General features: G+C 53.2%; 1 protein-coding gene across 1 annotated transcript; it reads right to left on the bottom strand.

The window, feature by feature from the left end:
* Nucleotides 1-3281: 3281 nt before the first annotated feature.
* BCL6 (BCL6 transcription repressor) lies at nt 3282-22744 on the bottom strand. The gene is made up of 10 exons (XM_072868160.1): nt 22675-22744; nt 13308-13346; nt 12096-12263; nt 10777-10998; nt 9658-10641; nt 8882-9063; nt 7610-7777; nt 6083-6213; nt 5524-5661; nt 3282-4591 (listed from the first exon to the last, which is right to left on the bottom strand). Exons 3-10 carry the CDS (start codon nt 12254-12256, stop codon nt 4448-4450), a joined length of 2130 nt encoding a protein of 709 aa, XP_072724261.1. The 5' UTR covers nt 12257-12263; nt 13308-13346; nt 22675-22744; the 3' UTR covers nt 3282-4447.
* Between the last annotated feature and the right edge of the window lie 572 nt (nt 22745-23316).

Below are 23316 nucleotides of genomic sequence, written 5' to 3'. Positions count from 1 at the left end.
GCATCCCAGTGACACAGGATCCTGCCCGTGGGATCGCAAGGGCTCTCAGGCTGCTCTGGGCTGCCTCGGGCTGCAGCTGGTCATTTCCCACAGCAGATCCACACTGGGGGGGACTGGCTGGCCCTGGGGACAAGCTGCAGGCAAGCACCTGCCTTCTGCCTGCAAACTTTCCCCCAGGTTGTAAGATTTTTACTCGCCAGCAAGAGATGTCATAGGTCGAGCTGCAATTTTTTTTTTTTTTTTTTTGGGACCGATGTCTTTATTCCAGGGACTCCTTGCTTAAAACTCCGTCTTGCCCTGCCCTCTCGTGGAGGCCCGGCAGAATACAGCGGAGCGCCCCGAACGCTCCCGCCGGGCCCGCCCGGGCGGTCGGAGCTCAGCCCCGCCGCGCCCGGGGCCGGGGCCGGGGCTGCTGCGGGCGGGGGCCGCGGGCTGTGCGGGGCAGGGGCTGCCAGGAGAAAGCGAGCGCCGGCGGTGTCCTTGCGTCCAGCTGTACGCCGATTTATCCAAACATCCACTTTTTGGAAAGTCCCAGCCTTGGTGCCTTCATTTAAGCCTTACACATTTTAGTGTCTTTTTTTTTTTTTTTATACTCAGAACAGGTTTTTCAGCACCAAAACCGGGCCCAAGGACTAGAGAATAAATTGGTGAGCGCAGCAAGTTCAGCACAGCGGTTCACAGCATCGCTGTGGGCACCCCTAGGCTCCTGCTCAGCCCCAGGAAACTTGAATCCCCATTCCCTCCTGGGCCTTCCTGAAGCCTGCGCTGAGAAGTAAAATGGGGAAGGAGCTGGCAGTGTCACAAGGTGGTTTTTTTCAGTGCAGAAGAAATCTGAAGAAAAGGAAAACTCAACCACATCCTCATCTATTGGGCAGGTCTTTATGTGGGAGGAGTGGGAGATAGATAGGTACCAAAGGAGCTGCTCAAACACATTCTGGGAAGCTTCCTGGAAACCAGCCAGTTTATCAGTTTGGTCTTGTTCTTTCTTCTGAGGCTTGGCAAGACTCAGACCCTGTATTTGCAGCTGGGTTTTCAAAGGGCAAATAACCCAGTGGTACTGACACGGGCTAGCCTGACCAGTTCAATGTCTGTGGGCTCCGCAGCCACGTTGTGCAGTCCTGTGTGTGACTGCTCCCTCCCCTCTGCAAACATTGTCCGTGCTGAGCAAAGCTCGCTGGCACGGGCTGGCTGTGCCAGATGCCTGCAGACCTCTGCCCTGCGGATAGTAAAGGAGCGATTGCTATCGCTTCAGCTGAACTGCCTGGAAAAGCCATGACATCATTGTTTTTAAAAAAAAGTCTGTCAGGAGGAGGAAACGCAGTCACGATCCAGGAAAATACAGTATTTATTTTGCAAATGCAGCTGAGCAGTCAATGGGAAACAGAGGTCGTGGCTACGCAGCCTGCTTGTGTGGGGCAAGCGGGGTTGTCAGCCTAGCCCAGCTACTTCCAAAAGTGACAACTGCAGTAACCAGAGAGGTAGTGAGCTCAAAGACAGGCAGCTCCTGACAGGGAGGGGAGAAACCTAAGTATGTGTGTCAAATGAGGACAGTATGTGTGCCAAAACCCTGTCATGAGGACAGCCAGCTTTACTAAACATTAAAAACCTACTGGGAAGAGGTGGAGAGAGGAAGTAAGTAAGGGAGCAAGGTGCGAAAGCAGGTTTTTGCTATTCCCAATGCTCAGGCAATGCCCCATTTGTTGTCATTTTTCCCCCACCCTGTGCCTAACACGAGTAAGCTGGTGAGGACTTGTGCTGGGCTCAGCCCTTCCGAGCAGTCAGTGGGGTGTGCCCAGCCTGCGGGGTGAGAAATAGGCTCCTGCCCCGGGAGGATGCATGCGAAGAGAGGTTTTTGCGGCCAAGGGGCCCTCACCCCACAGAAAGCCTGCCCTGCAGCAGGCGGGCGCTTGCTGCAGACTACCAGGCACCCGTCCTGCCCGGCCAAATCAAAGAGCAGGAGGAGGGAGAGGCTGGCTGCAGCTCAGTGCTCAGCCTTCGCTTTTTTGGGGGCTTCTTCATGTGCCAGCAGATCAGGTCCACTGGGAGACAAGCCAGAGGAGCTGGGGGTCCTGCAAAGCAGTGCTGCAAATTGGCTCCCCCTGCTTTTTGGCATTTCCCTCCCATGCAGGGGTGCTTTGGTTGTCTCCTATCCACCTCTGTCCCATGGTGTGTTACAAAGCCCATCCTCTTCTTCACTTCCAGCTCCTCCTTACTACATCCCCTCCTGTCCCTGTAAACAGTGAGGCCCTCCCCTTTCAGCTGGTGTTTCCAAGTCCCCTCACTGTGAATTACCCGCAAGCCCTGCACCAAAATTATCCATGAATTAACTAAACTAAAAATGAAACAAGCCCTGTGTGGCTTAGACCCCACCCTGGGCCATGTTGAGCAGTGGCCCTGCTCCACACCAGCGCTGGTTGCAGCCGGTCCTGCCTGTGTAATTCAGAGCAGCTTTTTGCATGAGGCTCTTTGGTTTTCTGCAACTAGTGAGCCCTCACCAGCAAAGAGCTGCTGAGTTGCTTGCAGAGAGCACAAGGCACTTACATGCACCCCTGGCATCCCCACTTCCCAAGGGCTTGGTCACCCCGTGGCTTCACCCCCCAGCTCTGCACAGCCACCCAAATGGACCAAAGCATCTCTTCTCCCTGCTGGGGGAGAGCAGGGGGACTCCCTCAAGCTGGGCTTTCTCAGCTCTGGCCCACAGCCAGGGTGCAATGGCTGGAAGCCCAGAGATGCTATGGGCCAGTGAGTTCCTGGAGGGGGTTACAGACCCTGCTCCACAGAACCATTGCACAAGGCAGCCGAACCAGCAGTTCCCCCCCCCCACCCCAGGCGCTGGAAAGCAAGAGGAGCAGCAGGCAGATTTCTGCCCTGAGCAATTCTGGCAATTGCATTGGTTTCCAGGAAATATAAATAACTACCCGGCCATCTGGAACTGGCCCTGGGCTGGGCAGCAAAAGGTCTCTCCCAGGCTTTGCCCTATTTCTGCCAGCTACTCAGTGCAAATGCAGAAAGTATCAAGGAGGTAGCACAGTGGAACAGTCCCCACCAGGATGCAGAGCAGAGAGCTCGAGTTCTACTCTGACCTCATACCAGAGACCATCTTCACTCGACCCTGGGAAAGGCTGCTTCAGCCAGCCCTGCCTTCAATGCAGGGCCAGAGCTGCACCAAGCCAAGAGCTCGTCCCGGGGCTTGGGATGCTCAGCCCCTTCCCGGGGCATCGACCAGCCTGGGAGAAGGACAGGCAAGAATAGACCCCTCACTCCATCATACTTCACTTTTCTTCATTTTATTCTTTTATTTGTACAGCTATATTTTACAGAACGCATTAATGCAGTTTAGACACAGCCCAAACCCTGTCTCCCGAGATTGTTTATAACACAAGCATGTAAAATAAGACCAAAAAACCCAAAACCAAAAAAATAAAACATTCCCCGATAGAGAGTTCCACCAAAACTCCTTTTGCAACATCAGGCTGTACCTTGAAGAAACTGAGCTCAATATAGTCCATACATTGAAAACTTCCATTGAAAAGAAAGGCACCGTGCGAAACCACATTTTACATATATACAGACTGAGAACTAGAACAAAAAAAAAATTACACTTTATTATTATTTTAAATTCCTTCTGCAGCTTTGTTGGTTTAATACACACTTTTTTGTAAATTGTAAACCTTCACTTGCAAAAAAATACAAATACACTGATGCATTTAGACAAAATATTTTCTTACTTGTACAGATGCAATACTTTAAAATATCTCGTTAAGTGCTCTATCATAATAAAGATTCTCAGAGTGGCTTCTGCCTGCAGATTCCAACTGAGCCTTTAATGCATTTTATATATTTTTAATATAGCTTTTTTAAAGGTCTATATATATTTATTTTATATATATATTTATATATTTATATCTATATATATTTACAACTCTGCCATAGATTCCTTCACCTTTGGTTAAAAAAGTTAAAGCCCTCTCTTTAATAGCATACTTTCTCTTTAAAAGAACACACATTTTGCATACAAAAGAAAAAATCTGTTCCCATAAATCAACATTACATTCCTCATCTTCAAACGGCAAAGGCTGTGAAGATTAGACTCCAGAGTTTATCAACACTCCACTGCACAGACATTTAAAATGACTATTTTTATTTTTTATGTTTTATATACAATAAGATCTGAATAATTCTATTTTTCTTTTCGTTTCACATAATTGGGAAAAATAAAACCCGTGTATTTGTAATTTTTTTGTTTTTTAATTTCTAATGTTTTTCCACCTATCTGCACTATGGGTTTAGAGGCACTCCATCATGTGATGAATTTTTTTTTCCTTTCTTTTTTTTCTTTTTCTTTTTTTTTTTTTCCTTTTTTTTTCCTCTTAAAGTGTTGCAAGTATCCTTTGGACAGCTTCTCCCCTCCACCCAAGACGACCTCCTCCTGGGAAATCCTCCGCCTTCAGCAGGCCTTGGGCAGCTCCGGAGGCACCTCGCTCGCTGAGATGCGGTACTGCACCTTGGTGTTGGTGATGGCCCCGTGCTTCTGCCGGAGGTGAAGCCGCAGCTGGCTTTTGTGGCGGAAATGCAGGTTGCATTTCTCACACTGGGGGCGAGAGACAAAGGCAGAGGGTGTGAAACGTAATGGTAGGGATGGTAGGGGACACATTCTTCCCTTCAGGGCAGGCGTCCCACAGCAAACGCCTGTCCTCCGCCAGCTACCCCAGGATGCCGTGCCCATTATACTGGTGGACGAGGGAAAAGTGGGGACGTGGTGGGAGAAGCAGCACCTGGGGACACCCCATCCCAGGCTTTGAGCAGCACATTTCGGTTTATGGGATGCACAAAGGCTGAGGTCCCCTAAGAGAGGACCCTGGTTCTGATGGACATAGTGCCAAGCTCCTTATCTAGATGTTCAAACCAGCCACACGGCTACTCCGGGAGCTGCTTTTGACCCCTGGCAAGCTGGATGGCTCCAGAGGGACGTTTGGACGATAACCCCTGCTCCGATTCCCTCTCTAGAGCATGGGGAAAGCCCAAAAAGCCCCAGCAAAGAGCTGGGAGCCCCCAGGGCTGCAAGCAAGGCAGGGCAGGCTGCTTGCTCAGCACAAGTGCCACCAGCACAGGGGACCCCAAGCCAGGCTGTCTGCTCCATTCCCCCATCCCCGCACACAGCGGGCGGCTGTAATTTAAGCCACAGCTATTTGGAGAAGTGTGACCTTCTTCCATGCAGATGGGGTGGAAGAAAAGAAGAGCAGCTAAGATATACCCAGCCTGGGCTGCACGTCAGTGTTTCCAACGCAGACGCTCACGACAAAATACCACATCGGCATCAGCTAATGCATGAGAGGGGGACAGGGCATGAGGAGCAGGGACGTGACCTTGGCGCGGGGCCTCAAGAGGCTGGCAAAGGACATTGGGGTGCTGCAACCAGCCCATGTGAATGCCCGGTGTCTTCCCAGCCCCCCAGGTTTGGCAGCATCCTCCCCCAGCCCCAGCTGAGTGCCCCCACAAAAAAAAAAATGCAGGGTCACTCACATGATACGGTTTCTCTCCCGTGTGGATTCGAAGGTGACTTTTGAGGGTCTGCAGGTGCCGGAAGCGTGTGCCGCAGATCTCGCAGGGGTATGGCTTCTCCCCGGTGTGGATGAGCACGTGAGCACGGAGGTGGGCCACCTAGAGAGAGCAGCTCGGGGTGAGGACAGTCCCAGGGATGAGGGCATCCCACCAGGAGCAAGGGCATCCCCGTGGGAGCAAGGACATCCCACCGGGAGTGAGATTGTGCCCTGCCATCTTTTTTTCATCTACTGGGTTCTAGCTGGGAGTCAGGGCCACACGTGTCTGATGTCTGATATCTCCAATCCTTAACAGCAAATGGAGGAGAGGAGCTAAAACCAGCAATCAGGCTTCCTACTAAGCCAAACTGTCCCACACAGACCTTAAGGACCCTATTTATCCCACACCACCACGGGAAGAGCTGCCCAAGGCAGCGAGCCCATCAGCCTCCTCCCTGCCACGAGGCATCACTGGTCTCGGGCAGGAGGTCCAGCCATGTCCCACCTCCCCAGGCACTGCAGGTTCCAGAGGCCACATGCACCTGGACAAATCTGGCTCCGCAGGTCTCGCACTTGTAGGGTTTCTCTCCGGAGTGGATGCGCGTGTGGGTTTTCAGGTTGGCTGGCCGGTTGAACTGTGCCCCGCAGATGTTGCAGCGGTACGGCTTTTCTCCTGCAGAGCCCAAAAGAAAGGGTGAGGGATTAAGTACAGGAGTGCTCAGCCCCCATGATCCATGGTGCTCCCCAGAGCTAAGTCCCTTCAGGTGCCAGACCCCATGGCATGAAGCACCAGCCCTGACTCCTGTCCCTTCTGGAGATGGCTGTGGACAAGCAGCATCGGTCAGGACAGCTCGGGGTGTCCCCAAAGCAGGGTGAGCTCAGGAGGTACCCGGGCACCGTGGGTACCTTTTATTTTTCAGGTTGGGAGCTGCAGCCTTCAGGGCAAGAGAGAAAGTTGGGCAGCTCTGCCAACAAGGATTAACAGCATCACTCCTCCCGGCCCCACGACAGCATCAGTAAGCCACACAGGGCCAGCTGCCTCCCTTCGGGCTCCTGGTGGTCACCAGCACATCCCACCTCAGCCATTCCCCACCTCTGTAGAGGAGCGAAAAGAGCTGATAGAGCAGAAAGCCAAGGCACACCCAGCGACCAGGCTCCCAAGTCATTATTTGGTTACAATCACCGCTGCTGACCCCTGGCAATGGGGGGAGCTGCAAAAAGGTTTTAATGAGTTTCTTTAGAATGGTTGAAGATGGGCTCGATGGGGAGTGGGAAGCAGCCATCGTCTATCCCTTCCTGCCTTTTTCTTTTGTTTCCAGGCTTTGACCCCACACACCCTCGAACCCTGCCCTGGCACTTGTGTCATCTCAGTCACCTGCACAGCCCTCCTGGAGCTCAGCTGAGACTGTGGGAATTTATGTCTAATTCAGTGCAGCAGCACCGAGTCGTCAGCATGGACTTCCCTTCCCCAGCTAGTGAACTGGCTGTTGACATGTTAAGCATTAATAAAAGCATGAAAAAAAAAATCCCTAGGTTTGTCAGCAAATGACTAAACCCTTAATATCCCCTTCCTTTCTCAGCTTTCATTGTGCTGATTCACAGAGTCCATCCATGCACAGATTTTCCCATCAGCAGAGTTTCTGCCAGGCTAGATATGATCTGGATTTCTAGGATGTAGGGGAAAAAAACCCCAGACTTCTCCCTAAATGTTCTTTTGATTTTTTTTTTTTTAAAGTCTACCACAAAGTAACCTGGAGGCCACACATCTGCTCCCAGCCACGCATTTTGCAAGGCGCCTTTAGAAACAGTGGTGCCCAGTGCTTTACAGCAAAGGAGCTTGAGCTCCATCCTTGCTGTGAGGCCAGGCAGCATCCCCCCCATTCCCAGATTTGGTGCTCTGCCCAAGGGCTCCCTGGCAGCACCAAGAAAAGCACCTTGCTCTTCCCATCAGGGACACCTTGTGACACAGAGCAGGGACACTGCACCTGGGACAAACCCAGCCATAAATGCCTGCGTGCCCAGCAACCCGCAGCCTCCCCAGTAAGTTGTCCCTGTGACCAACACTGTACCTGTGTGGACAGTTTTGTGGCTGGCAAGGTTCCCCTTGTAGCGGAAGGAGGCCTGGCAGCGGTCACACTTGTAGGGCTTGTCACTGTGGACTTGCAGAGAGTGTCTCTTGAGAGAGGCCTCCTCGGAGAACCGGCAGTCGCACTCATTGCAGAAGAAGGCTCCGTTCTCTGGGAGGGCACAGAGGTGAGCAATGAGATGGGCAATGTGTGGGCCAGCTCCTCAATGAGCCACGGGATGTGTTTGGGATGGTGGAGAGGGGCAGCCAGAGCAAGTGTTGGAACAAGAAGCTGAGTGCAAATGTTTGCGGTCAGCGGTGCTTGCACCGTGCCGTTACCTCCTGACCTCCTTGTGCACACAGCAACAACATGCATGGTTTGGGAGAGCAAAGTCATCACAAGCCATCTCTCCTTCAGCACAACACAAGCTGCTTCCAAGAAGCCAGCATCTCACCTGGACATCTTTCAGAGAGGTCCACAAAGGCACCCAAGTTATCAGGCATCCTCTGAAGGATGGATGCTCAGCTCTGGAGCAACGCCAGCACCTTTGGAGATCTTAAACCTTTACATGTATAGATGTCTTCCTTGAGCATGGGAAGACCATCATCATCTGAAGCGCGAGGCAAGTCCCCCCAGTAGGAGGGTGCCTAACTCTTAAATGCTGTGTGTAGCTTTGAGCATCACCACAGTGGGGTTCCCTCTGCAGATCTCTGCCCACACCACAGGTGACAATTCTGCATTCCCCCTCCCTGAGCTGCAGGCAGATGGGTGCACAGATACTTGTCTCTGTGCTTGTGGAGTTTTGCAACAAGATTGCAGGCCTCATTATCTGCATTTCTCCAGATGTGCACATTGGGCTCCCTGATAATGAAGATATCATGACGGATGCATGAGACACACCATCTTGCCCAATCCCCATTAGGGTCATTACATTTGCCAAGCTTGTTCTCCTGTGGTTCTGGTGGGGTGGGGTGCACTTTGTTTCCTGTCCTTAGCTGCCAAGTTTGCAGCAGGTGACTAACTCCCTGCACAAGGTATCTGGACAGTACTGGGGAAGGGGAGGAAGGAAGCAATTCCCATGTGCGTGACCCTCACTTGCATGCACACAGCTGGTCAGCCAGTCAAGAGGGGACTGTAAAGCACCCTGGGATCCACCACCATCAGGGACAGGTCTGACTGCCTGTTCAGACACAGGGCATTGGTTGGATGGGTCCCCAGACTGCACAGCCCCCTTGCCTGCTGGTTGAAAAAGGTGACCAGGCATGCAAGACTCACCGCAGCTGGAGTCAGAGTATTCAGACTGGGTTTCCCCCATCTCCTCTCCAAAGTTTGAGCCAGGGGTATGAAGGCACATCTCAGCATGTTGTGGAGACTGGCAGCCACAGGAGCTGCACTTTGACGAATGCATGTACAGTGGAGACTGCCCTTCGCTGCTCCGAGGGGACCCAGCCCGAGACCTGTGGAAGGACAGCAAAGCACACAGCTGTGAGAAGGCTCTTGCTGTGCTTGAGCTACTGGGCCCTTGTTTGCACCCTTCCGTACACAAGGGACAGCCATGTTTTATGGGGACACTTTTGTGGTGAGATGCACAGCATAGCCCTGATCAACAACAGGTCCCTGAGCCTCAATCCTTCAGGTGCCCACCACCAAACGACCTCAAAGCTCTCTAGGAACATCCAGGTCTAGAGGATAGCGTACTGTTCCCTGGTAGTTTGGCCTTTCCAACACTTACAGCCAACCAAAAGCTCAAGGCACAAGGAGTCTGGTAAAAACCAGGTTGGGCAAATCCAGGCTCCAGAAACTGTCCAGAGCTGCTGAAGTGAGCCAGGGATTCCTGAGCCAATGTTCCCAATTCCATCGCCAGGCCAGGCTAGGTGGGGACAGCTGGCACCCAGCTGATGTCACTGGCAGTGCTCCACCAAATGCAGAGGCTTCCACCTGCTCATGGCTGGACTCCCCAGCCCAACACTACAGCTATTTCACACATTTCCAAGCCCTCACCAACAACACAGGGAGTCCTGTCTCTTGTGGCAGGGGGGAAATCTTCTCACCTGTTAACGATATTGTTGAGTCTGCTTGCTTGTGGGATAGTAGAGTCTTCTCCATTCACACTCATCTTGGTGGGGGATTGCACGTTGAGATGCTCCGGCTCCATGGACTGCTGGCAAGTGGACATGGGCATGTAGGTGCGAGGAGAGAGGGTTCCCATCTCGTTCTGGTCAGCACTGTCTTGCTTGGTGCTCTGATTGAGAGAGTTGAGGACAATGAACTTGTACTTCTTCCAGTTGCAGGCTTTGGGGTCTGTGGGGCTCTTAGAGAAGAGGGAGTTGGAGCTCTGACTGATACGGGCATTCTTGCTGCTGCTGGACTCTGTTGGCGAGTTGGGCTGACAGTCTGACTTCTGGGGGCTCTGAGGGCTGATGAGACCCTTGCGGTCCAGGGGGGTGTTGGTGGGCTCAAAGTGCTGGCTGATCTCATCCTCTGAAGAGGTCCGCTCCTCCTCTTTGGCCACTTTGTCACAGGAGAAATAGGGATTGTTCCGGATTGAAGGGACAACAGGTTTGGGGCCAGAGGCTACGCTGTAGTGCATGTCGCTCCTGGCTTCTTCAGCAGCACCTTCTTTTGGAGCATAGATGGTAGCGTGGCACATGTTGGCCGAGATGTCGGTAATGGTTCTCATGTACTCAGTGGGGATTGTCCTGGAGCTGTCGCACGGCAGGATCCTCTCCTTGGGGAAGGCACCTGCCCTCGAGAGTTCGGAGAGAGGCATCCTCATCTCCCGCAACTCATCATCCACAAGGAAGCTATTCAGAGGGAGAGGGCTGTATCCATGGTAGGAAATGGGGGATCCAGACAAACTATTGATCAAGCCAGGTGCAAAGGCCCTCCCATTGCAGAGGGACCCATTTTGGAGAGGCATGCCGTTCTCCGAGACATCTCTGCTCCGATAAGCCATCACCTCTGGGTGGCTCAGCATCCGTCCAGCCAAAAACTCTTCCCTTGGGGTCTTCACAGCAGACACCATCTCCGCTTCACTGCAACCAGGCAAAAAGGAGGGAGACAGTCATTTTCAGCCCGTAAGGATAAGTTTGCAGATACTTTGTCAGTTCTCCCCCCTCCCACCCAAACACACCATCCCAGGCTCTCCAAAGTTCACTCATGGCGCTCACCTAGACTTGACAAACCTTCGACAGGTATCAACCACGTGCTCCATCTGCAGGTACAGCGCTGTGGCCATCACGGCCATGATATTGTTCTCCCTCAAGTTCAGGCGGGATGTATACATGAAGTCCAAGAGGATGCAAAACCCCTCAGGGTTAATTTCGGGGTCCAGGTTGATGACATTCAAGTTGCACTTGAGCTGGTCAGTGAAGATGCTGTAGAAGAGGCCACTGCAGAGAGGAGTTACGAGAGAAGACAAGTGTTATGACAATTCAGAGGAAGAAAGGAGAATTTCTCTGAAATCCCTTAGCACAGAGGGGTTCGTGAATGGGAAGGGAGGAGGAGGCAATTACAGAATTCCCTGAGCTTCCCCCTTATTATCAAGCTTGGTTTCTCAGCTTAGTAAGCGTCTTCTGCACTGCACTTTTCCCAACTGGAACAGCCTGCTTTTAGATCTCACCTGTTCAACAACTCCCCACTGCCTCCATTTAGAAATTCCCCCCCCTTTTTTATTGTTGTTGTTGTTCTTGCCACCACCCCCTTCCCACTGTGACTCATTTCTTTCAGAAGCCTCTTGGGGCACCCATGCTCACCCTTTAATCGGGGGTGGGGGGGGTGGGGGTTAGGGGGAGGAAGGAAATGTTGGCAAAACATTTTTCAGATGTCTTAATAGTCAAACCCTGGCTTTTTCAAATCTTTATACCTTGTCAGCAGGAGACCCTGGAAGGCATCTGCTGTAAATTCAACTGGGCAATGGTGGGATGTTAATTAGCGTTCACTAGGAAGCAATTCCAGCAATCCTAGGAGCTGGAAAGGGATTTCAGACCCCACCAGGCTTGAAAAAAAAAAATCAGCAAAGGTGGGTGCAGCCAGCAGCCTGGGAGTCAGGGAGGAATAGCTCTAAAAATAGCAGCGGCAGGGGACACTGCGGTCACAGAGGACTCGCTCACCCCAGCGAACATCCAGCCCTCCTTCCCCTCCCCTGTCGCTGCAGAGCGTTTGTGCTTTGCCTTCAGGGATGTGCCTCACCTCTGCTGTGCTCCTGTTTGTCTCCATGGGCTGCATGTGGGCAGATGTGGGCATGCAAGGAGGACAGAGGTGTGGGCATGCAAGGAGAGAGGTGTGGGCACTGCGCTGGAGGCAAAAGGTCTCAGCTCTAATCCCACTGCAGGTACAAATTTCTTTTAAGCCCCTTTCCATTCTGCTTCTCTGCCTCCATTTCCCTGTCTGTAAACCCCACGAGCCTCCCCGGGGCTGCAGCAGTGTTGCTTGTGGCCAAAGGCAGAGGGAGCAGGGAAGGGAGTCAGGGAGGGGACCCTGCTCTCACCTGCAGGCCATCAGGACCGTTTTGTGGGCTCTGAACTGCTCCCGGTTCACAATGATGACGACGTCGGTCAGGATATCCCGGCTTCTAAGGCGGTTGAGATTGAGGAGGACATCGCTCGCGTGGCGGGTGAACTGGATGCAGCTGTCTGCCGGCGAGGCCATCTCGAGTCTGCTCAAAACAGAAGCGGGAGGAGGATGGGAATGGAGAAGCAGCCAGGCAAGTGCCCTAAACCCAGCGAAGAGACAGCTGCTGCTCTCTGTGCTCAGATGTGCTCAGATGGCCAACTGCCGCTGGTAGGGACAGGACCAGCTCTTCAGTCCCAAGACAGTCCTGCACCATGCCAACTGCCTGCAAGGCTGCCTGGTGAGACACTGCCAGCAGTGAGACCTGGCATGTCTCAGTCCCACCCAGCAAGCTGGTGGGTGAAGGTGACCAGACCCTCCTGAGGATTAGCTAACCACCTCCTCTTTCTCCCTGCCTCACCCATGGCGGCTCCACCCCAGCCCACTCCTCCCCCCACCACTTGGGTTCATCTTCATGAAGCTCCCAACACAGCTTCCCTGCCTTCAGATCTTCCTCAGGAGCCATCCCCCTCATCCGTCTGCTGGCTGGCTGCAAATCCAGCCAGGGGAATCAAAACAAGCCTTGAAGGTCCCAACTGAAGCTGAAGGATTTCAACATCTGGAAAATCCAGCCCACAGTGGATTCACCCACCAGCAAACTACTTTCCTGCTCCCAAGTGGTGGCCACTCTGGAGAAGACCTGTCCACAGTTTCCCAATGAATCAGTGGTGGCAGTGAGGAGCAGAACTCATCTAACCTGCTGGGCTGCTACCCACACGGCAGCCCAGTCTCTCCCAGTGAGCAAGGCTTGGGTTAGTCGAGGAACACGAAGCCTTCCCCCAACACAACACCCATTGATCCATCTCGGAGGTGTCATCCCAACCAGTACCCAGGAAAGCCCACATCTCCCTGTGCCTGAAGTTTGGGCTGGAACGTGCACCTTCAGCATCAAATTCCTCTATGACCAACCCCCTCCCACAACCTCGACTCCTCCTCCTTCCCCAGCAGCATATGAACGTACAGTATTTTCTACAGAGCAGCTGCTCTCCTGAAAACAAATTCCAGCTGGGTCTAATGAAACATTTCATTCAACATGGTAAAGGGAAGGGGGAGGGTTAGGAGGGGAAGCACAAAATTTAAATTTACATACCCAATGCCTCAATTCACAGTCCAAAAGTTTCTTTCAAACCTACAAATAAAGCATAAGAAAACAAACGTCACATTAGCTGGTAATTATGAATTGGCCATGGCAGGACACAAGCCTGCTGTTTTGCTCAAGTATCAGTTGGATAAAAGCTAGAGATAACAAACCTTCTACTCTCCAGTAAGGTTAACATTTGTTTCTTCCGGTACAGTACGTTCTTATCACAACCACAGGCTTTGAGAATCCAATCATAGCTTCTTCCACACCCTCTAGCCCAAACCATGGGCGTATGCCAAGGAGATTTTCATTTCCATGACTCAGGAACTTAAAGGCAGGTGGGGAAGGGAAGTCAAGCGAGAATTTTCTCACCACTTCTTTCAGAGATAACTCTTCCCCTGCCAAGATCGAGTTCCCGGCTGGTGCCACATCCAAGACCAATGCCATATTCCCAGCACCTTGTTAACAGGTATGACTTACACACAAACATCTGCTGCCACTCTGCTCAGAAACCTGGAAAGCGCCTGAATCCAGTCCTCCAAAACAGCTACTGCCCTTCTCAGAATACCCACGCGCTCCAGTCACCAGTGAAAATGCCCTGGGATGGGACTGCCGAACAGACTTGGGAGGATATGGGCGTCAAGTACCAAAGTGACTTGGCCAGGATCACAGAGGAAGCCAGTGGCGGAGACGGATGAGGACCCAGAACAAACACCTTCCTCTGGCTGCTGGGAAAGCCTTCCCCCAAACCGCAAGCTTTGTCTCCAGCCACTGGCTTCATGGGCAACGTGGCTGGGGCAGCACGGCAAGGAAACCCAGGAGTTAACTTCTTTTGAGAACTCACATTATTACTCCCAAATTTACTTAAAAGCAACAAAGACAACTGACCTGGCAATAATGCAGGAAGAAGGTCCTCAGGCAGCTGACCCAGCAGGGAGAAGCGCAATAAATAAGTGAACCAATGAACCCCAAGACCTTCATCACACTATTTTGAGGACCGACCCCCCCAAAAACCCGACAGAGACAGTAAGACTGCCAGCACTTGCAGAGAGCCCATCCAGCCCTGTGAGGACAAGTGTCCCCTTCCCTTTCCCTTGCGGGAGATGCGCAGATCTGGAGCCCAAGCTCCCCTCATGTCCCCGGAGACACCGGGGTGGGATGAAGAGGTGAGATTTAAGGCAAGGTATCACACGCGAAACCCACAGGGGTATCTTACAGCCCCGTTCCAGCCATCAAATGCAAATCTTCAGAGCCACTCTGAGCCTGGCTAGCTTAAAACTTTACGCAGACACAAAAAGTGACTCATTTCCCAAATACTGCAGACTCTGACCTTTCCGTACACGCTCACTGCCAGCCGCTCGCTACCATCAATAGCAAGCCAAGGGACTCGCAGTGCTCTGCAAGGAGCCCAGCATGCATCTGTGTGTCCATACGAACGGACGTATGCATTTGGGGCAGCTGTATAGCATCCTGACCTCAGCTGTGCCAGCAGACATGCTCCGCCAGGCTCCCGGGGACTCACCCCGGTGCCACAGACACGGGGAGGTGACCCATCCGTAAACCAACAAAGTTACAAACTGCGAGATGAACTCTGCGCCCGTGAGCATCACGTGAGAAGCTGCTGCTGCTGCTGCCGCCAAATTCCCTTACCCACAGCGAGGCAGCAGCGCTGCCTGGCCAGGGAGACACCCAGCTCCCCTCCCAGAGCTGGACCCCCGCACAGTCCCCCCTCCACCCTCCCAAATTATCCCTCCCCAGCACAGTGCTGCTGCAACGCCCACAGCCCAGGGAGCCCAGCAGGTGCATCCCAAGCAGCTCCCGGCTGCAGGATGTGGGCACGCAAAAAGGAAAGGGACCTTCCTTCCCCTCGCTATGCTGAGCCGGGTTAACCCTGCCCCTCCCGGCCTCCGCACAGCACCAGCTCTGCACCCCAGCACGGGAGGATGCTCTGACCGGAGACCCGCAGAGATGCGGACAGCAACAGAGACCAGTGATGCGGAGCAGAGAAGACCACCACGAACAAGCATGGCCTTCTCCATCCCCCCCCCCTCAAAGCCCATGAGGCTTCCCCAGGCTCAGCTGGGGCCAGAACATCACCCCAAGCCCCCCGACTCCATTTTTCCTGCCCAGTACCTTGTAGGTCTGGGCTCTCTGGCAGTGTTCAGGGCTGCACACCGGGGCTCGCTGTGCCCGGAGAGGAAGGTCTGGGCCAGACGCGGGGCCCATTTCGGGGTTGGCCGCATGGGACTGTCACTGCTGCTGCCTTCCAGGAAGGCAATGGGTCTGCCCCAGCGGTTCAGGGAACGGCCCTTCCCTGCCGGCACCTCCCCGAGAAAACCCATTCCTGGAAGGGAGCCCAGGGCTGGCTCTGCCCTCCCCGCGGCCGGCTCAGTGAGCATGGGGAGGGTGCACCTGAATGTGGGGCAATGCAAAGGGGAGACCCTCATAGGTCCCCCAGCCCAGGGCAGAGGGGAGAACCAGGGACTTCCCCGTCCCACTGTCCCCACATCTATCTTTCTGCCACGCACAGGGAAACCCCTCCATCCATCCACTCTCCCATTTATAGGGAATCCCTTTTCATCCATCCTCCTCCGACCATGTACACTGGGGGGATTCCTTGCTCCCCTACCCCTCTTTGCATGGGGGATACCCCATGGTTTTTGCCCCTCTCCCACCCCCAAATGCATAGTCTGGGGGAGGGCACCGATCACTCCCGCTCCCTGGGCCCCAGTCTCCTACCCCTCCAGAGCCTGCAGCGCCGACTCCCTTGCATCACCCTGGAGAGGTGGCTGGGTGAAGTCTCCCTTCCCCACAGCCTCATCCCACACAGTGCTCCGAAACTGCCCGCCCAGGGGAAGCTCCATCCTGCCCCCTCTTCCTCCCCAGTCCCAGCACCCTGCAGAGTCCCAGCCCCATGGGAACAGCCCCCCGCCTGCAAGGGCACACTGCCAGCTGCCCCCCCCCCCATCCTGCCAAGGGATGCCTGCTTTCTCCTGAACAAAGACCAGAGGCACAACCAAGAAAATGGGGTGGTGTGGGGACCCCCCAGGCACAGTCATGGATGCTACAAGCCATGGCGAAGACTATGCTCCTGGCTGGGGATGTGCAAGCACCCGGTTCCCCTTTCCCAGTGTCTTGCAGTCAGGGGGCACTAAGCGTCCTTTAGCTATCACAGCAGAGTTTTATTAATTTAGTAGCTTCTGGTTGGCGTCTAGGCCAAAACGTGGCTGGATTAATAATAACACAAGAAGAGACCAAGAGAAGCCCTAGCGCACAGTGTCAGCGCAGATCAAAAGCAGCATCACTAGTGCAAGCCCTGTTGTTTTTTCCATCGTACCCTTCTGTGAACGGATTGCACTCGCTCTATCGAGCGGTCTCTGCTAACTTTCAATCTGATCCAATTTCCTGCCAGCAAACAAATGTTTCTAGGAAATGCAATGCATTATCTGGACGGGTTTATTATCAGCATTTGGAACCAGGAAAACTGCATATTTTCTCGAGCGCTGCAGGGAACTTTATAGTTTGTACTTCAAAAGAGGGTTTAAAAGGATTGCCCTTGAAAGCTGGCCCTGCTCAAGTCTCCACATTGTTTTGGTCTTTGCAGAAGAAAACACAGAGGAGGGGGGGAAAGCACACTAAAGCTGCCTCCAATGTTTTCCACTGAAGAGGACTCCCCTGCCCTCTACGGAGCCAAGCTCCGACTGTGAGGCAGAGGCAGTGCGTGCCCTTGGGAAGCGAGGAGTCAAGCCTTCTTCAGCATTTCAAACGACCCCAAGCAATTTGGCACATTAATTTTTCAAGGGAAGGCAGGAACCGCGTCCTGGCGGAGTCAAGGGAGCTACTCCAGAGAACAAGGGACAGACACTTTGCCCTGCCAACACCGAGCCCTGCACCGAGGTGCCAACCCAACATCAGGGTGCAGCCGGAGCCGGGCGTCCCCAGCAGCTGAGCCAGGTCCCTGGCCTGGCTGCGCTCGGAGGAGGTGTCCCATCATCCCCACCCTGTTCCGGGGCAGTAAATCACCAGCTGGCACTGACCCTCCCCTCCCTGTCTCTGTCCTCCTGGCGCTGAGGGTGGCACAGCTCATCTTGACAACAAGGAACGGCTCCGCCATCCCACCTGGATGGGACAAGACACATATGCAGCTTGGGTTCCCACAGCTGGGGAGAGGCACCCCCTCACCACTATGTTTCTTTAACCAAACATTTAAGGAGACCCTTTCAGGGGGAGCCCAGTCCTACGGGACACGTTCTTCAGGACCCACTGTCCTGCAGTGCGCTTGTTCCAAGCTCTCCCCTCCATACGCAGGGATCCCACATTCCTCATGGGTACCCAGCATACAGCCCAAAGGCAGCACACTGACCAGGAGAAAGAGGGGGAGGAAAACAATATAGTCCAAAAACTTCTCCCCTCTCCCAAGGCCCTTAGCTCTCCCTGTGTTTTAGATGGGAAGCTCCACTGAGATTGCTGGGGTTTTAAAGCAGTCCTGAAGACTACACACTTGCTCTGATTTACGGGTGTGTGTCTCTTTGGCTGCCAGCGTCCTGCAGCAATAGGAATGCATAAGATCTAGTATGGATTTAAAAAAAAAAAACAAACCAAAAAACCAAAAAGAAATGCAGGGAGGACTACATTTGCAGTCTAAATTTGCAGTCTGAAAGAGTTTACTGGTCAGATGCTGACTTTTGGATACTCATCTAACCAAACTGCAAACTGTGAACTCCTGAGGTTTGCCAATGCCTGCTGTAAACATGGAAACCAAGTGTCACTTTTTGCCAAACAGAAGAATGGTTTAAAAATAGATCTAGAAAAGAATACAGGCACTCAGCATACAGGGCTCCCGTTTATAGACTCCCATGCTACTATAAAATGGAGCAAGAGGTTGTGAGCACACAGGCAACTTTTCACCAAATTTAGATTTTACAAACTTCTCAGAGACCTGAAAACAACATTTCAGGCTCCAACTGAATGAGTAAAAGCTCTTCATGTGGAGTTTGCAGCCCAAACGTTACAGCACACGGAACAAAACAGGCATGAAACGGTTCTTCAACCTCAATGCCATAAATACGGGAAGGTACATAAGCTATACACTGTGAAATGCACCTACTGGTTAGAGCTTCATTTTATTCACCTATAGACTTTGTAACAAGATTTTCTTTTTAATGGAGTATTCATGTAAAAGGAGAGGACACCCACCCCTGCTCCTACAACACAGGACTGCCTCATGAAGTTTTACCACCCGTATTTGTAATGGGTTTTTGAGGACATTACTGTTTACTAAAAAAAACCAACCCCCAAAATCCCAAAAAACCAAACCACCAAACACCATTCCTACAAATGAACATTAGGCTGCTGCCATCAGGGGCTGAAAGCTTCCCGCCGTGCTGGTTTTGTCTGGGGTAGAGTTAATTTTCTTCATAGTAGCTAGTATGGGGCTATGTTTTGGATTTGTGCTGGAAGCAGTGTTGGCAACACAGGGATGTTTTTGTTCCTGCTGAGCAGTGCTTACACAGCGTCAAGGCCTTTTCTGCTCCTCACCCCACCCCACCAGCGAGGAGGCTGGGGGTGCACAAGAGGTTGGGAGGGGACACGGCTGGGACAGCTGACCCCAGCTGACCAAAGGGCTATTCCACACCATATGACGTCATGCTCAGTATATAAAGCTGGGGGAAGAAGGAAAGGGGGGACATTCGGAGTGATGGCGTTTGTCTTCCCAAGTAACTGATAACACATGATGGAGCCCTGCTTTCCTGGAGATGGCTGAACACCTGCCTGCCCATGGGAAGGAGCGAACGAATTTCTTGCTTTGCTCTGCTTGCGTGTGCAGCTTTTGCTTTACCTATTAAACTGTCTTTATCTCAACGCACGAGTTTTCTCATTTTTACTCTTCCGATTCTCTCCCCAGTCCCACCAGGGGGGAGTGAGCGAGCGGCTGCATGGTGCTTAGTTGCCGGCTGGGGTTACACCATGACAACCCCCCAAAAAAATAAAAAAAAAGGAAAAGAAAAGCATAGCTTTATAATACATCCTAAATTAGGCAGAAATTCAAGGGCAGATTAACACCACAACTCGGAAAGATTTTCACATGTGATTTCATGACCAGACCCAGAGAGAACTCCATATGGAAATGTCAGTGACTTTAATAAGCACTCGGTTGTTTCCAATTAGGCTCCTTAAGTAAGTTCAGTGGCATCCAGAGTTTCCTCTGCCACCTTCCTCCTAGCTGGCAAGCATTTTTTTTTTCTTTTTTTAACGAGCAGTTAATAAACATGTTCCCACTCTCCCGAGGCTGCCGGCTCCGCCAGCCGCTGCCCTGGCCGGGGAGGAGGGGAAGACATGACACTAGATGGCACCAGTTAGCTTTGCTGCAGGAGCAATTTTTCCCCTTGGAAAATAAAACACCCCAACCAAACCTGGAAAACATATAATTTTGTCGATGTAATTCTGTTTCTCTTAAAACGCGTCTGAGCAACATTATTTTTATGAGCTTTTCCAGCCTTGTTTTGAAAAACTTAATGTTTCTGCTAGGTTTATTTTTGTCTCATCAGACAGCAGGCTGAAGTCCTCCCAGCGCTGCAAACAGGGATGTCTAAAAAGTATCATAAAGACTTTTGACTGATTTTTTCTTTTTTCTTTTTTGGGGTGGGATTTGTAAGAATCACTTCTCATTCCGACTTCTTCCTTCGCAATAATAACTAACCAGTTAACCTCCACTTCCTCTCCCAATATTGACTCAGACAGTCAGAACTGAGGGGGATTGGAAATTGGAATTGAAATGCATCCCAAGAGATCTTTGATCTGTTTTGCCAGTCAAAATTGAACGCTCGGAGATGAAGTCTTTTCTTACTGGAACAATGTAATAATCCATTCTTCTGGAAAATTGCTAGACACCCTTTGAATATTTTAATGGCTTGATGATTTGTTTCATGGGGCAAAAATTGCCATCCATAATTTAAGTTTTTAAACCCATGATCCTATCGTCAGGAGAAAACAACAGAACCTCAGGTTCTGCTTCTCCATGTATATATAAAGAGAGGTTTCCCCTAAAGTATTTTTAAAGCAATTTTTGAACTGTAACCCCCCTAAGGACTGAAGGAAGAAGCCTGTATTTGCTCTTAAAGCACTTATCCTTTAAGCCTTTGAAACAATACAGCAAATAATAATTTTTAAAGCATCTAAAACCTCAGGAGAGGAATCAATAAGCATCCCCAGATCGAACGAGGGCCTGATCCCATAGCTGGCCCTGCTGACACTTCCACTGGCACAGGTACGAATTTGGCCCCAAACAGAGATGTCAGACCAACTCAGTGCTTCTTGCTGAGCCTCATCCTTCTGGCCCCAGCCTCCCTTCGCACCAATCCGGCGCCTACTTTAGTCAGTGGAAAAAACGAACCCGGGCCGGGGGTCAAAGGCAGCTTTTTAGGCACATCTGAGAGGCCGCCACAGATTTTTCTAAACAAACGCCTTGCTTTCTGTTTCCCTCCTTCCCAAGAGGCGATTTCATAACATTTCATACTGTGACTTTGCAAACTAAAGGCGGGGGGCGGGGGGAGCAGGATGGCGAGGCGGAGGGCTGGGGGGGCGGGGGGGGGGGGGCGGCCGGGAGAGGTCGCTGCCGCCCGACCACGAAAGTTTTCATAACAAAGTTGGGCTTTTTCGGTTTTGTTTTGCCTTTTTTTTTTTTTTTTTAAGGGAGGGTTAAAAAAATAATATACACACACACACAAAAACACACGCCTAACAAAAAAAAATCCTTCTCCCTTCCCCCGCTTGCTTTTTGCTTTTTTTGGGGAGCCGGAGGGAGGCTGGGGGGCGCAGCGGCGCGGGCCGGGCGCGGTGCGCGGGGGTTGCGCGGCTCTCCGCGGCCGGCCGCGCCGCTCGCTCCAGGAATAGCGTGTGGCCGGGGGCCAGCCCCGCGGCTGCCGGCGGCAGATTTACGAGCGCCTGTCGCCGCGCCAAGTCCGCCGCGGTAGTAAACACAGGGGAAGGGCTGCGATGGGGGCACCGGGGGCTCCCCCGCACCGCAGCCGGGACCCCGTCCCTCGCACGGCTGCACCCCACTTCCCCCGCCGGCCGCCCTCCTCCCGGCGGAGGACCCCCTCTCCTCCCCGCGGGGGCTGCTATTATTATTATTTTGAGCCCTGCGCGTCATATTCAGAGCCGCTCCATACACTTTTCCCCCTCTTCCCGAGCTTTGCATCGCGTTTTATTTTCCAGCCGGCAAAAGCCCGTCGCGGCCGCCCCGGCACACACCGTCGAGGCGAGCGCGGTTCCCCCCCGCCCCGGGCCGCCGCTCCGCCGTGCTCCGGGGCCGGCAGCCGGCGACGGCCGAGCCTCCCCGCGGGCTCCCCCCTTCCCCGGGCAGAGAAATGCCGCAAGTCTTCTCCATCACCGCCCGCTCTTAGCCCGGGGCTTGACAGATCACGGCGCAGCCCCGCCACAGGTTGCAAAACGCACCAGCCGTTCCGCAGTTGCATCGGGGACGGAATAACAACAATAATGTCATATTCATGTAAAAATAAAAATAGAGAGGGGGGAGGGAAAACGATGCGGAAAGGCCGGAGCGGCGGTGCCCGGTGCCGCCGAGCCCCCGCGCTGCCGCCAGCCCCGCTCCGCGGCGGCTTTGTGCGGCGGCGAAACGACAACAGCGACACAACACGCTCAAAAAAACCCCCAAAAAACCCAAAAAAGGAGAGAGAAAATGAGGAGAAGGGGGGCAAAAAAAAAAAGGGAGAAGAAAAATAACACACCCCGACCGAGGGATCCAGCCATTGGGAGCCGACCCCGAGTCACGCAAAACGCCACACGCTCGGCGGCCGGCAGCCGCGATCGCCGCCGTCCTGCGCCCGCGGGGCGGCTGCAGGTGCAGAGAGGAGCCGCCGCCGTCCTCCCCGTCCCCACCCGGCCGTCACGAGTGCGGGAAAGCCAATAATCCCAGATAACCGATAATCCCCGGGAGAGGACGGCGAGGGGAGACACCCCCCCCCCCCTTATACGCGCTCCCGGCGTTAAGACATGCAGGCACCCCTATTTTTCTCGCCTGACAGCGGGCAAGGAGAGAGGGGGGTGTGTGTATGGGGGGAATGAAATAAATAAATAAAGCAGGAAAAAAATTTTTAGATTTAGGAGATAATAAAAAAATATTAAAGGGCTGTCGGGGCACCTGCCGCGGGAAAGGGGGGGGAAGGAAAGAGGGGGGGGGGAAAAAGGGTAGAAATATATAGAGGCGGCTCCGCGCCAGGCGTCGGAGCGGGGCAGGGAGGGAAAGAGGAGGGAAAAAAAAATGGAGAGAAAAAAAAAAAAAAGAGCGAGCGAGCGAGCGAGAGAGAGAGAATTAAAGGGTAAAATCGGCCGCGGCAATAGAAGCAGCAATCACCTGGTCTCCGGGCTTTCCTAGAAACTCCTTGCATCACCACTTCTAAGAACCCCAGTTCTAAGAATCAACAGAGCCCAATTCTCGGAATTTGAGCTGCAGACTCTACCATTGCGCGAAGCATGGGGAGGGCCGCGGACCTCCCCCCGCCGCTCCGTCGCCGCCGCCGCCGCCCTCCCGGGCCGCGCGCCCCCCCCGCGCCGCCCCCTTCGGGACCGACGCGGGGGGCGCGCGGCCCGGGAGGGCGGCGGCGGCGGCGGGGGTCCCATCGAGTCGCCCTCCCTTCTTTACACTCCCCCCCCCCCCCGTTCGCAGTGGTCGCGCCCGGGCGGCGGGTCACGTGGCGGCGGGTGCTGTGTGTGACGTGGGGGCGCGGCGGGGTGGCGGCGCGCGGCCGCGGAGCAGCAGCAGCAGCGACAGCGGCGAACGGGGGGTCCCGGCTGCAACGCCGGGCGGTGCAAACACACATCCCACCCCCCACCCCCCAAGCTCTCTCGGACAGAGAGAGAGAAAAGGAAGAGATCCGGGGAAAAAAAAAATTGCGCCTTTTAATTTTTTTTTTTAAAATTATTCTTTGTTTTTATATTTGATTTTGGGGGGTCGGGTCACTTTCGCGTTTAAAAAGCAACCCTCCCCCCCAAAAAA

Source organism: Ciconia boyciana, chromosome 7 (assembly GCF_034638445.1).
Source record: "Ciconia boyciana chromosome 7, ASM3463844v1, whole genome shotgun sequence".
In the NCBI taxonomy this organism is placed as follows: domain Eukaryota; kingdom Metazoa; phylum Chordata; class Aves; order Ciconiiformes; family Ciconiidae; genus Ciconia; species Ciconia boyciana.
Note: the sequence above shows the minus strand (reverse complement) of the source record. Positions and strands in the feature narration are given on the sequence as shown.

Coding starts and splice junctions, on each gene's coding strand:
- BCL6 (XM_072868160.1), bottom strand. CDS start 12,256: ATGGCCTCGCCGGCAGACAGCTGCATCCAGTTCACCCGCCACGCGAGC. Junction 7,778..8,881: donor ATACTCTGACTCCAGCTGCG/GTGAGTCTTGCA, acceptor GTGCCCTCCCAG/AGAACGGAGCCTTCTTCTGC. Junction 4,592..5,523: donor CGGGAGAGAAACCGTATCAT/GTGAGTGACCCT, acceptor TCTCGCCCCCAG/TGTGAGAAATGCAACCTGCA.